This window comes from Gastrolobium bilobum, unplaced genomic scaffold, assembly GCF_033153095.1.
Source record: "Gastrolobium bilobum isolate Gb01-03AN ecotype WA unplaced genomic scaffold, APGP_CSIRO_Gbil_v1 utg2184, whole genome shotgun sequence".
In the NCBI taxonomy this organism is placed as follows: Eukaryota; Viridiplantae; Streptophyta; class Magnoliopsida; order Fabales; family Fabaceae; genus Gastrolobium; species Gastrolobium bilobum.
In genome coordinates, this window is record NW_026899222.1 from 81,407 (window position 1) to 95,050 (window position 13,644).

The 13,644-nt window shown below is 32.5% G+C and overlaps 3 protein-coding genes across 4 annotated transcripts; 1 reads left to right on the forward strand and 2 right to left on the reverse strand.

The window, feature by feature from the left end:
- LOC133288512 (grpE protein homolog 2, mitochondrial-like) lies at positions 1–5,449 on the reverse strand. 2 transcript variants are annotated; one of them, XM_061486297.1, is made up of 6 exons: positions 5,213–5,449; positions 2,872–3,088; positions 2,600–2,793; positions 2,358–2,525; positions 1,579–1,707; positions 1–368 (listed from the first exon to the last, which is right to left on the reverse strand). In XM_061486297.1, the coding sequence occupies exons 1-6, from the start codon at positions 5,351–5,353 to the stop codon at positions 282–284; spliced, it is 936 nt and encodes a 311-aa protein (XP_061342281.1). In that variant the 5' UTR covers positions 5,354–5,449; the 3' UTR covers positions 1–281. The 2 variants fall into 2 exon arrangements, with proteins under 2 accessions (XP_061342281.1, XP_061342280.1); XM_061486296.1 differs by having other exon boundaries at positions 2,600–3,088.
- A 3,249-nt stretch (positions 5,450–8,698) lies between these two features.
- On the forward strand, positions 8,699–10,767 carry LOC133288463 (GDSL esterase/lipase At4g26790-like). The gene is given in 4 exon segments (XM_061486218.1): positions 8,699–9,064; positions 9,739–10,118; positions 10,120–10,220; positions 10,574–10,767. Coding segments are annotated over 4 exon segments (1,041 nt in total).
- A 997-nt stretch (positions 10,768–11,764) lies between these two features.
- On the reverse strand, positions 11,765–13,055 carry LOC133288464 (uncharacterized protein At4g26485-like). Its single transcript, XM_061486219.1, has 3 exons — positions 12,905–13,055; positions 12,164–12,362; positions 11,765–12,044 (listed from the first exon to the last, which is right to left on the reverse strand). Exons 1-3 carry the CDS (start codon positions 13,053–13,055, stop codon positions 11,765–11,767), a joined length of 630 nt encoding a protein of 209 aa, XP_061342203.1.
- Positions 13,056–13,644: the final 589 nt, after the last annotated feature.

Here is a 13,644-nt window from a genome sequence, read left to right on the forward strand (position 1 = left end):
AAATCTTTAGTATAATGAATCAGTATAAACAGCATCGATACAACCAAAATCTGATGGAATCAAACCCATCTTATGGTATCATGTTACTCTAGACATAAGATTAGTTGAAAAGAATAGTCTCTTGCATGCTGGTAAAATGCATGAAAAAAGAACTAATGCCAAAGAGAGCAGATCAAAATGCATTTGAAGATACATGTTTGAAAGAAACATTGGATGATATCCAATAAGAAGCCACTCAGTCTATCCAATGATAACACTTATAAGCTATACTATCTTTTCCATCACTCTGTTGCATTGTTATCCTCTACCGCTTGGGTTACACCAACTTCAGCTGGACGAATAACACGATCATAAAGCATATATCCTGCCTGCAAGCATAAACATAAGATAGGCACATATCATGTTTTCAATCTCCTAAATGAACGACCGAACAAACCAATAATAAGACCACATTTGTTCCAAAATTAAAAGAAACAAAACCTCCGACCCAAAATGAATTTAGAAATTAAAATCCCTTTGCTAGGCATATAATATAAATGGAAAGCATCGGCATGATTCACATTTCAAACAAAAAAGTGTCACAAATAGTGACACATATTGACCTAAACTCGTTACATTGAAAATTGAAAGGGCATTAACCAAAAACTATGTCGCACTAGTTGCATATCCAGTATGATACACAAATAGGATGATAAAAAAAAAAAGAAAAAAAAAACACAGATAAGGTAACATATAATAAATAAAATATTTTTATACCTACAAAAAAAAATTTATCCACTTATGATTGCTCAAACTAAAAATCTCATGTTTTTTCTAACTCGTTTGGTGAGGATGAAGGTATACTATTCTTTGTGATGATTTTGAGGAGGGCAAGACTGCAAAGAGTGAGAATATGCTTTGGCGGAGGTGATGGATAACAACATGACTTGACTTTGCATCTCATATTTTTTCGAACAGAAGAAATATTGATACATCAAAAATATGAATGCAGTAGTATCATACGAGTATGTTATGGCTCTGGATTCTTTACGGCAAGAAATTACTGTATAGGTATAATGGAAAATGGAAAGGAAGGAAAACGAAGGAAAATAAAAATATTATTGAGGAACAAAGAAGGTACCAAGAGAAAAACCTCTTCATAAGGGACTGCTCCCTTCACACTGAGAATATCTCAGTTTAAAACAATATCTCCAAAGAATGCCTCCTAACAGAGGGTGTATCCCCTTATATACATGTAACCAGGCTTCCATGTTAAGGTAATGACTAACTGACTGCTTCTAACTGCCAAACCAGCAGTTCTATCTAACTAAGGCCCCTAATTAAGGACCCTAACTCATGTAACTGGCTGCCCCCTGGTCTATTTCTCTAGGTACATGCTTACCAGGTCCCCTGGGTCCATCCTTATTGCAGTTCATATTAAAGTACCAGGATCAAATATAACTATGATATAAATACACCACCAATTTTTGAGTATCCGTGCATCATAGACCAAGAATAACACGTCAAGAATTTTAAGGGTCCCAACAAATATTTGAAAAAATGAACCACATTCCTTCTGCAAACAATTATGTAAATTACCTTCAGAACAGCTGCAACGGTGCCTGGAGGCTTGGAACCATCAGGTATTTGGAAGATGGCGTTATGCCTGTGTGGATCAAATGGCTCATTTGTAGGATCAAATTTTTCTACACCAAACTTTTTAAGTACCTGTAAGCAGAAGCGGTTAGCTAGCTTGAAGAGAATAGGCCGAAGCACTTTACTGTCCCCAGCAGTACATTATTTCAAGCACACAATGATGTATGGTAAAATATAAGTGGAAATAACTTTCATAATAAGGTAATAAGTTATAAACTTAAAACTTTTGTTAATCTGATGGCACGGAAAGGTGCCAAAGTCCTTTCCCAAATTCCCCACAACCCCCATCAACACATCAAAATTCAAAGAGTAAACTAAATATCTTATTTACAATCTTGCCACAGAAAAATCAAGTGTTTTCAGAACTAAAATAAAATAAAATTCTTTTGTTTTTAACAAAAAAATGGTATAACAAAATCATTTCCCAATGTGTTCATAATATTCAAAATCTAAAACCAAAACAAGCCCCTAATCTCACAGCATCTGAAAAACCACGAACCTGAGCCTAAAGCTTCCTCTCCCATTCCCACTAAATCACCCCCTTACTACCCTCACATCACCGAACCTTCCATCCACCTCTTTTTACCATTACCAAGCAAAACCATAAATTAGCAGCAATAGCTGAAAAGAAAAGGGGAAAAAACTACAATAACTATATAAATGACCTAGTAGAAAGGATTGGATACAATTAAACAAAAACAACATAAAGCAGAATATTTTACCTCTGAAAGTTGTTTCTCGGTCATTTCAACACCTTCCATAAGTGTTTTCAGGAGTTTTACTGCTTCAGTAGAGTCACTCGATGTATCGATTTTTGAAAAACTTTCCTTTACAACTGAGGAAGCTCTTCCCAAATTGTCCGCAACATCTAGTAAACTCTTCGCAAAATTCTACAGCACATTTACACCACTCAGCATAAAGTTGAAGAGTAAATAATTTTGGACAAAAAGGTTTAAACTTAGACCTGTATAGCAAATTTTTTCGAATTCTCAGCATCACGCCTTGTCCTATCCATGACATTCTCCATCTCTGCATAAGTACGCAGAACTTTGTCCTGCATGTTCTGAATCTCTTGGTGCTTTAACTTCAAAAGTTCTTCCCTCTCAGCTACAAGCTTAATTAAATCCTCTCTGGATAGATCACATTCACTCTCTGAATCTGAATCAGAAAACGAAGTTCGTTTAATACCTCTCTTCCTTCTTTTGACAGTTTGAGATTGAATATCTGAAATGGAACCTGATTCTTCTGTTTGATCTGCAGGTTTGGCTTGTCCAGCCTGATCAATTTTCTTTGCCTCTTCGTTTGTTTTTGCAGGATCCTCATTTGTAGAATCTCCATTATTCCCCTTTTCCTTTTCATTAGTTTCAGTTGAGGCTGATGAAGAAAATCCAAATCTTGGAGTTAAGGATGAATTGATAGGTGGACGTAACAAATTGTCTTGAATTGGAATCAGCTGGAGTATTAGAAAACATATGTGGAACTTGATGAGAATTTTAGAATGTATAAATAAATTTACTGAATAAATAATGTTACCATATAAATAATTGGGACCTAGAGTATAGGATAATAATTACCATATAAATAATTTTCGTAGTATCATTTACATTAGAAAAACAATAAAATTTGGGGACCAATGATGAGAGAAAAGAGTTAAAAAGACATGACATATTACAGTAAGATTAAAGCTCAAGCACAGTGTTCTTCAACTATGATACACCGACACCGATAGGGGACACAACATGACACGGCACAACACTTCGACACTTTAATTCTAAAAAATGTTAAATTTCAACACGTTAGGATACGTTTTGATATTAAATAATATTTTTAATATATATAATATAATTTACATTTAATACATATAACAGACGTAGTCACAAGAAACTGGTGTTGTTTTGTAAGAGTATAGGTGGGTTATGATAATAAATGTCCCATACTATAAATTATTATGCATATTCTATTTAAAATTATATAATTAATTTTTACAATCTATAACTCAACAATTGCTATACTATAAGTCATTATTTTCTTCACTTTAAATAAAAAATCTGATCTTTGTAGCAGAGTCACAGTAGAACAAGCAGTGAGGCCAAGAAGGCACATTTATCAGTCACATCTAACCTCAAGTGGGGTCAAGAACAACCATGGATTAGAACCAGGGTTAAAAAACAAGTGGTTAAGAAGGAGACAACCACATAACCCAGATTTTTATTATCAACAGTCATCCCTGAGAGCATCATCATCAACAGTCATCCCTCAGAGCATCATTTTCCTTCTCGTTCTTCTTTGCCTCCACCAAAGTAACCCTTCTTTTCTTTTCTCCCTTTTCATTATCACTTCTTTACAACCCAACCCAGACCTAGCATGATTCCGGCAAAGATGACGATGAAATATGAGATCCCGGCGTACACGAACCACCAGACCGATCCGAACAACATTTCTTCATGGCTGACAAGTTAGTCCATAGTCAGCAACCGAGTCACCACATTCATCGTCGTTTGTGTTCTTCTTCATTCTTCCTCTTCTTACAATTTACTTTTATATTTTATTTTAGAATTATTTTAATTTTATAAATATTTCAAAAAATTTACATTCCTGTCCTTTGACTGTGTCGGATACGGTCAAAATCACGTGTCGGGATAGTCAACATGTCTGAAAATATTGACCGCATGTCGGAACGTGTCGTAGCGTATTGGTGTCCGACACGCATTTTTCATACAAAATGTCATGTCCGTGCTTCATAGTTCTTCATCATCAATCACTTTTTTCTTTTGAAGTTGACTCAAGAATGACTTTTTAAAAAATTGTCCGTACACCAAAAACTTATTTCCAGAAAAGGTGAAAACGCTCTATTAAAAAAAATTCCTTTTGAATAAAGCATTTTTAACATTAACAAGCTACAATATATGATGAATTATAACAAAAACTTCATTAATGTAATGAACACATCACACCCCGATAAAACCCTAGCTAAATAGAGAGTCAAAATCAACAGCAGCATAATGAAGGAAGAGATTTCTTAGTTATTTTTCTAAACCCTAAAATGAGATTCGTAATGTTTTTTCTAAACATTTCAGTTCAAAAAGGAATTGCTAAAACAGATTAATCAGCCCTAAATGAGGTGTAAAAGCAACATCTAGGTTCTATACTATCTAATGCAACAATGAACACAGAACAACCTAATCCAATCAGCATAAAATAGGGATTTTGGAAACATAAGCAATCAAAACCATAAAATCTGAAATTCAAAGAGAGAGAGAGAGAGATAGATAACAACAAGGAATCTTATAGGCAACATAGTTCAAACCTAAAATCAATTTTTGATAAATACAGTCAATTAGGAGCTCCAATGTTCTAAACTTGGATATATCTCCACACATAAAACCAAAATTCAATAATCCAAAACCATAATACCATCAAATAGAAACAGTAAAGCCAACAGAAATGTAAGAATCCTCTTTGAAACTGTTCAGATTTTCAAAGTTTCAGCAAACACCTAAAACCCTAGCAAAACCCTACAGCGAAAAAATGCAAAATAAAGAAAATCAATGTTTTTCCAGAAAATCAGGCACCGTACCTTGTTGGGAAATTGGGGAACGAGGGAATGTAAGTGATTGGAAAAGGTGGGAAAGTGTTGGGGTCTTTGAGAAGCAGAGAGAAGCGTAGAGCTTCGGCAAATAGTGGTGGAGACACGTGATAAAACCCTATAGAGAAACATCGCTGAGGAAACAGAAGAAGACGAAGAATTTGAATGGCAAAAGGAGAAAACTTGGAATGAATTTCCAATGCAGAGGAAGTGGGGTTTATGAGCAACTGGTTGTGTCCGAGGAATGCAAAGAAAGTGAAGGAAAACAAAGGAAAGTGCTTGAATTGTAGATTGACTATATTACCCTCATCTTTTTTCATTAAAACGACGTCGCTGGAGACGATTTTTCAAATTTTAGCTATTATTAAGTTTTATTTTAGGTGCCGACGGAAACTCGCCATGTTAACTCAGACTTTATTTTGAACATCTTTTTTTTTGGTGAAATATTTTGAACATCTTTAATTATTGGATTTTATACTTATGAGATTAGTGTTTTTACGTTATAGAGAAAAAATATGTGCAACCTATATATTAAAAAAATTATGTGTGGGATTTATATCAGCAAAAAAAATCCAAGAATAAATAGAATTTTTTTTTATCTCATGCTACATGAGAAGTATAAAACCTTAATTATTTGTTAAATATAAAGTTTCAGTGTAAATTATTTGTAGTGATTTATATTTCTCATATTATAGGAGATAATTTTATCTTCTACATTTATGTAAAAATAAAAGGGTTTATATTTTCTTTTTCTCTCTTTTTTCCTCACATGCCCTCGTTAGATCTTACACACACTATATATATAGAAAAAAAATTATCTCATATAAGATATAGAATTTTGCCTTTGTCATGTTGCATGACACAAGTTGAATTCCGTACACATACATTAATATATGTGCTGTATTTTCTTTTCTTTTTTTTTTATTTTAAAAATGATGGAAGTCATAGTAGTTGTCTCTATAACATGACAAGATAATTATCCTACAAAATAACATAACAAATATTAATTATATCAATTTTTATATCTAACCTAAATCTAGTACATAGTACATTGAAAGTTTATTTTTTTTGTAATAAAGAATTTAAATAGATTAACATATTTAAAAAAATTAAATAGCTCAACAAATGACAATGGTAATAATAATAATAGATTATTGCTTACCAAAAAAAATAGATTATTATATTATAGATTATTTAATTAATATGTCGAGTGTCAAGTGTAAAAGAATTTTTTTTATATTTTTAACTAAATAAGTTTTTAAAAATATTAACAAACGTTTAAAAAAAAAAAAAAAACCCTTAATCTTGGAGTGAAAACTATTCGTTTTTGTAAGCTAGTTGCGTGTTGCTACTTGCTAGAGGGATAACGCAACCAATGTATGATGTGCAGCACCTGATAGTCTTGCTAAAGTAGATAATGACTTGCTTTGCCATCCACCCTAGTGCGAATGTCAAGATGATAGTTATATCACATGATACAACTATAATATTTTGTCTTAAATTTTGTTCCATCTTCTCTCATTCTAGGTATATATTAATTAGTATTATATTAATAATTATATAATAATTGAGATCGTAAATAATTTAATTATTATTATTTCGGAATTTAATATCAAATTAATTGAGTTAAATAATAATTAACATCAATAGTAATAGTTTGATTATTGATTTTTGTTTTACTTTTTCTTTTCATCAAAATAGTTCATAATTACTTGAATGATAAAATTATTTCCGAAATATTATAATTTTATGCCATGATTCTAATTTTTTCAGACAATTAATCAATATATCTTGTTATTGTTTTGTTTTCAAAAGATTCAAACTGTGAAAAATCAGTAGAAGTTTAAATTTAAGAGACAATATTTTGATCACGAAAAGTCATTTATTTTGTCAAATTTTTAAAGGATATAAAATTGTGTCATTTTAAGTGAGAGAAAGAGATAAATCATGGGAGGAGAGTGGACAAAAAAATGTGTGGGTCTCACCTCTTTGTGAGAGTGAAATAATACAAGTTATGTCATTTAAAAGGACAAATATTTTTTTCAATTATTATTTAGTAATGTTGTTATTATAGAACGGTCAAAAAGCTTAAATTCATTTATTAATTCTTACATGTTTTTATTAAATTCAAGAGTAAAAAGAAGAATTAAAATTAAAAACAAGAACTATAGGAAACGTTGGAGAGGAAAAAGGGAGTAGAGAGGCAATGAACTCTTATTCTTCTTATTTAATTAAAAAAAAAATTCTTTTAAGCTATCCCAAATTTTCTTTTAAGCTATCCCAAATTTGATGGAGAAATGAGGGAAACAATTCCCATTATTATTGAGTATTCCTCCTTAAAAATCTTTCAAATTATAGAATAAGTCACTTTTTTCTTTATTTTTAGAGTAAATATCATTTTTGGTCCTCATCAAATTTTACGATGTCCTCTTTAGTCCCTAGCAAATAAAAAGACCTATCGTGGTCCCTAAAAAATTCAAAATGGATCCATTTAGTTGAAATCGTAATCCCTCACAAATTTAAAAAATACCCATATTAGTCCCTAAAATAACTAAAATGGGTCCATTTTGAATTTCATATAGACCACGATGGACTTTTTATTTGCTAGGAACTAAAACGGGTATCATGAAATTTGCTGAGGATCAAAAATAGCATTTACTCTCATTTTTATTCCTTCCTCCCCCTTATTAATCTGAAGATAGCGTAAGTTACTTTCTTTTTTTCTTTTTCTTTTTCGTTTTTTTTCAGATTTTTGGCTTGGGTACGGAGGGCAGAGAGGGCTGCACCGCGCGTTAAGTTACTTTTGAGTTGTGTTTCTAAGCCTTTATCTTGTTGCTATTGGCCCAATTTATAGGCCCAACATCCACACCTTTAAAGTGGATCAAATATTTCTTTTTCAAATATGATTCCCTCTTGTATTCACCTCTATCAAGCAGATCAATAGCCTACACATAATACAGAAAATCTATTTATTCATACCAAAAACATTAATTATGTTAATTTTTACAGAGTTAGATAGCATCTCTTTATTTTGTTAATAATATATTGGAAAATATGATTTTTTTATTTTATTTTATTTCTTTGTACAAAAACAAACGAATCCTTACCTAATTGAAGAACTGGTGTGTCATGTTTGCCTTGTGACTGCATCCAACATCCCATGTCACTTCAATTTTCTTGTTGCCTTCATCTGATGTTTGCATTGCAGTAACAATGTCATCAACTTGTGTCATTGTAGTGAATTAGCTCATCATTTTCTCAGAATATCAATGTAACTTTCTAATAAGACATTTCATGTGGCTATGATTCTTGCACAAACGCCAATTCACTCTTACCACTTTGCATTTACCTCCCACATTCATTCACATGTGAAATCATTCCTACAAGCTTTAACAACCACTTGCTAACTTAATAACTTACTTAAAAGAACAGTTATATAAGGACATTGAAGAGTGAAAGATGAAGAATTTTAAGAAAATGGCTTATGGAGCCATTCACTGCTTCCTCTTAGCTAATCTTTTAGTGGGAAGATCATGTATATGTGCAAAGGTTCCTGCCATTGTTGTGTTTGGAGACTCTTCTGTGGATGCAGGGAACAACAACCACATTTCTACAATATTGAAGAGCAACTTTGAACCCTATGGTCGTGATTTTGATGGTGGCCAACCCACTGGACGTTTCTCCAATGGCAAGCTTCCAACGGATTTCATCTCTAAGGCTTTTGGGATCAAGCCCCTCATACCTGCTTATTTGGATCCAAAATGTAACATCACTGATTTTGCCACTGGAGTTTCCTTTGCTTCTGCAGGAACTGGTTATGATAATGCTACCTCAGACTTGCTAGTAAGTAAGAATATAATGCAATAATGCTTAATTTATTCTGCAACATATTCCATGGATCAATCTGTGATCTGTTTATTTGAATGAGTTTTTGGGAAAATTCAATTACTGCAAGGTAGTACCCTTTTTCTAAGTTTGCTACATTACCAAATTATTTCTTCTATATAATTATCTATGATTGAAATTTTACAAATGAATGGCCATATTAATGGTAAAATCGTCACTTGGATTAACTAGGTAAAAATATACCTGAAAATAGAAATTGTATCGGGAGAGTTGGCTCAAATGACAATATGAGTCCCAACACAGGATGAATTGCCGAAGAGCGTAAGTTCATATCTTGGAAAAAAAATCTTTGGGCCAGAGCTAAATAATTGTCACACCGCTCAATTTAGAATTAGTCTCATATCTATGTGGGCTCATTTTTCTGCCCGGATCATGGGATACCCAAAGGACCTAACTATGGGTAATTAGGGTCATTGAATCCAATAAAAATTGTCTTTTTTTTTTTGTTTGGGAAATATCAATCTTGCACCTAAATGTTTCATTAGACAAAGTAAATTTTTGGGTCATTGAATTGCTTTAAAGAAATGATGAAAAAATGTTGTTACAAATTTTATAGTTCAGGCAAACAATAAGACTGTATATTTATATCAAAACTGCTGTGTTGCTTTCAGTCTGTAATACCTCTATGGCAGGAACTAGAATATTACAAGGAATTTCAGAGGGACCTAAGGAGCTATCTTGGGCAAGACAGAGCAAACCAGGTTCTTAGTGAAGCGTTGTACTTAATCAGTGTAGGAACCAATGATTTACTAGAGAACTACCCTATGCTTCCAGAAAAGGCATCAGAATATTCAGTGAAAGATTACCAGCAATATCTTCTCGGAATTGCTAATAATTTCGTAACAGAGCTTTACCAGCTAGGTGCTAGAAAGATATCCATTGCAGGACTTCCTCCTATGGGGTGTCTGCCATTAGAGAGAACAACAAATATCATGTTTGGGAGTGATTGCTTGGAAGATTACAACAATTTAGCCAAAGATTTTAATGAAAACATTGGTTGCACATCTCAACTACAAGCTTGGTGGGATACGACTGGTGCTTTCAAATACATATGATATCCTATGGAATATCATTCAGAATCCAGAGTTTTTTGGTAAGCAAGCATTCTAGCTCATGTTAGTTACCAAAAAGCAAACGTTTTATAAACCTCAACTTGTTGCCCTATACATGTAGCAAAGATAATCACCAATCTGTATGTGTTTTCACTTGAAAACCAAAACAATAAAATAACTTGTATCACCTTTAATAGCATCTTTCTTAAACAATTTTTTTTTTAGAAAATACTTATTTTTTAGAAGTTATCTTAAAAAAAATTAATTGAAGATTTTTTACCTTAAAATAAGTTGTACTATATATATATATATATGCTTCCACAGTAATTTAGATGTAACTCTTCTGCACGCAAATTTTGATTTGCACTCAAGAACTGAAATTTACTTGATGCAGGATTTAACGATGTTACAACCGCATGCTGTGGAACAGGATTATTTGAGATAGGTTACATGTGTGATAAGATGAATATGTTTACGTGTTCGGATGCAAATGAATATGTATTTTGGGATGCCTTACATCCCACGGAAAAGACTAATGCCATTATTGCTAATGATTTGATCAAGAATTACTTAGCTGAGTTCTTATAATTACTAGACTATATTTTACAAAATGAGGGTTAAATACCATTCGTGCATTGTATTATAGTAAAGCTCTTAGTACAAGTTCACTTTCGGTATTCTGTGCTATTCCTTGATATTACTGATTTTTCAGCTCTAACTTCATCTTTTTCACAATGTCTAGCAGCCGTTTTGGTGTTCTTCAATGACAAAATAAAAGAGCAAACATTTCATCATGTGTCAAAAAGGCCAAAAGTAGAACCAAAAAATGAACTATTTGTGATTTAAGTTGCCTATTTAAAAATATAATTCCGTTCATACAAATATGCTCAGTTACTTGTCCTTCGAGAAAAAGAAACAGGTTTGAAATCTTTTCGCTAGTTCATGGACGGGGCTGAATTTCGTTCTTTTCTTTCTTGTCTTAGTAGTATAATTAAACGAAAATTTAAGTTCCCGTAAAAAAAATAAAAAAAAATAAGATGACGACAACTTAGAGACGTGCACGGATTGAACCGAATCGGATTTTTGAAAAATCGAACCGAATTGGTTTAAATGGTTCGGTTCGAAAGTGGTTCGGTTTGGTTTGGAACCGGTTCCGATCGACCCTCTTTTGGAAAGAAAAAAAATTAAAAAATAAAGTTATAAAAATTAATTTGGTTCGGTTTGGAAATAGTCCGATGCGGTTCGGAAACGGTTCAGTTATTAAACTGATTCTAAAAACCAGTTCGGTTCATAAACCGGTTCTAAAAACCGGTTCGGTTCATGAACTGGATTTTTAAAAACCAGTTCGGTTCATGAACTGATTTTTAAAAATCGATTATTTTATAGGACGGTTAGGTTCGGTTCATGGTTCGAGCCAATTTTTTGATTATTTTGCACCCACCGCTCGTAACTTTTGGACACTCTTTTCAACTACGATAGAAAATAGAAGTCAATGGACAATTGGGCATAACGATTATATCGTGGCTTTCATTAACACCAAAATTAATTATTCTTAAAAAAAGCCAACAACGACAATTTTTCTTCTTCAAAATGAACGTGCTGAGAACTTGAAGGTGCTGCAAGCACCAACAGTAAAACTTTCGTCGCATTTATTACCGGATCCTCTCTTATTAATGTAACCTGGATAATCCCATATGTAAAAAGGCACCTCCTCAACCAAGAACAACCCAACTTCCTCTGCCAGCTTCACGATTTCCCAGGAACAGAAAGGTTGGCCTTTCTTGTGTGTCACGTGAATTTCTCCACCGTATCTTAACATCTTCCTTGCACTATTAAAAAACCCTCGAACCACATACTGATGATACCTAAAAATGCAAGTATATTAGCCATACCATATGTTAACTTAAGCACCAACCACATAATAATAATAATGTACACATACAAATCACCATTTTTAATTTTAATTATTTTCTTGTAAACTTACCAAATTTGGAACGGATTACGCTCGGGAAAAAGAAAACCAGCATGAGGAAAATTGTAGACTATGCGGTCAAAAAACTCCAAATAAAGAAGATGGTGTGTATCCATTATATGAGCATCCACTTCATGCACAACGGTGCAACCAAGGTTCTCCAGTTCATTCAAATTTGTTGAAGCTCTGGAGTAGTTCCTTATTAACGACTCTAGTTAAACAATCATTATGTTAAACAGGTAAAAAAATGATTAGAATAAATCCACAAACACTGCACAAAAATGCAATGGTATCAAATTAAATTTACATAAATATAAAACGCAAGAATGAATCTTGAGACCGAGAAAGTTAAATTTTAAGTGGCAAGTAAGAATGGCATTAGTTAATATGTTTAACAGGAATATAGAAAATGTTTTTGGTTTGAGTAAATCTTCAGTATGTATTTATTTGCTAAAAGTAAAAATAAGTGGGACAATATAGTATTAACCATAGAGTTCATACACTATCGAATTAGTTAAAGGGATAGAATATTTTATCACCTTTTTTTTTCATGCCTACTTTAAATCAGAATCTCAACAAATATTTATCAATTCTTTCCCCTCCTAAAATTCTGATCTAAGTATAAAAAAAAATATAGATATAATATCATTTCCCTTGTTTAAATCATTTTTTTACTATTTCAAAAGAATGATGCACCATGTCTTTAATACTAAGTAATATTTTTTGTGAAGAACCAAAACCATGTTTGTGTACCTTTGGAATCAAGGGAGGTTGCTACCATGTTGGAAGCAGAGCCAAATGCATTTGCCAAACAAAGTGCGAAGGAGAAATCTCCCTCTCCCACAAGGAGTGTCTTATGATAGTTACTGTAGTGCTTTATCTTTTTCTCCATTGTAACATCCATTCTCCCACTCAATTGCAATTCAAAAGCACTATATGGTTGCAGAAGGCATCTCAAGCAGTGAATATGTACTCACGTTGGCTTCGGAATGTTCACTCTTTTTTTAAAAGGATGTTGGTTTCAAGGCTAATCATGAGATGTTATTTATTGTCATTGAATAGATTACTCACCCATTTCCTTGATAAATGTAATTGGAAGGTAAAAAGCTTCGAACCTGTATTTTATTTGGGAACCGAGGAGTCTCCAATTTCTTTTCTGGTGCAAGTATAGCTTGGTCTAAGATTGTGGAAAGGCAAAAGCATACTAAGAGTTTTTTGAGAAAATACTTATTTTTTATAAGTTATCTTAAAAAAAAGGTTTTATAATTCTCATTTCCTACACACTCTACGATTTCCATGCTGATATGGGTCCTACATATAATTTTTTCTAACACATGGGTCCCACATGTTTTTTATCTCTACTACATAAGATTTCAACTCTCATTTAACATAAGAATTATAAAACCCTAAAAAAAATTAATTGAAGATTTTTTACCTTAAAATAAGTTGTAATATATATATATATATATATATATATATATATATATATATAT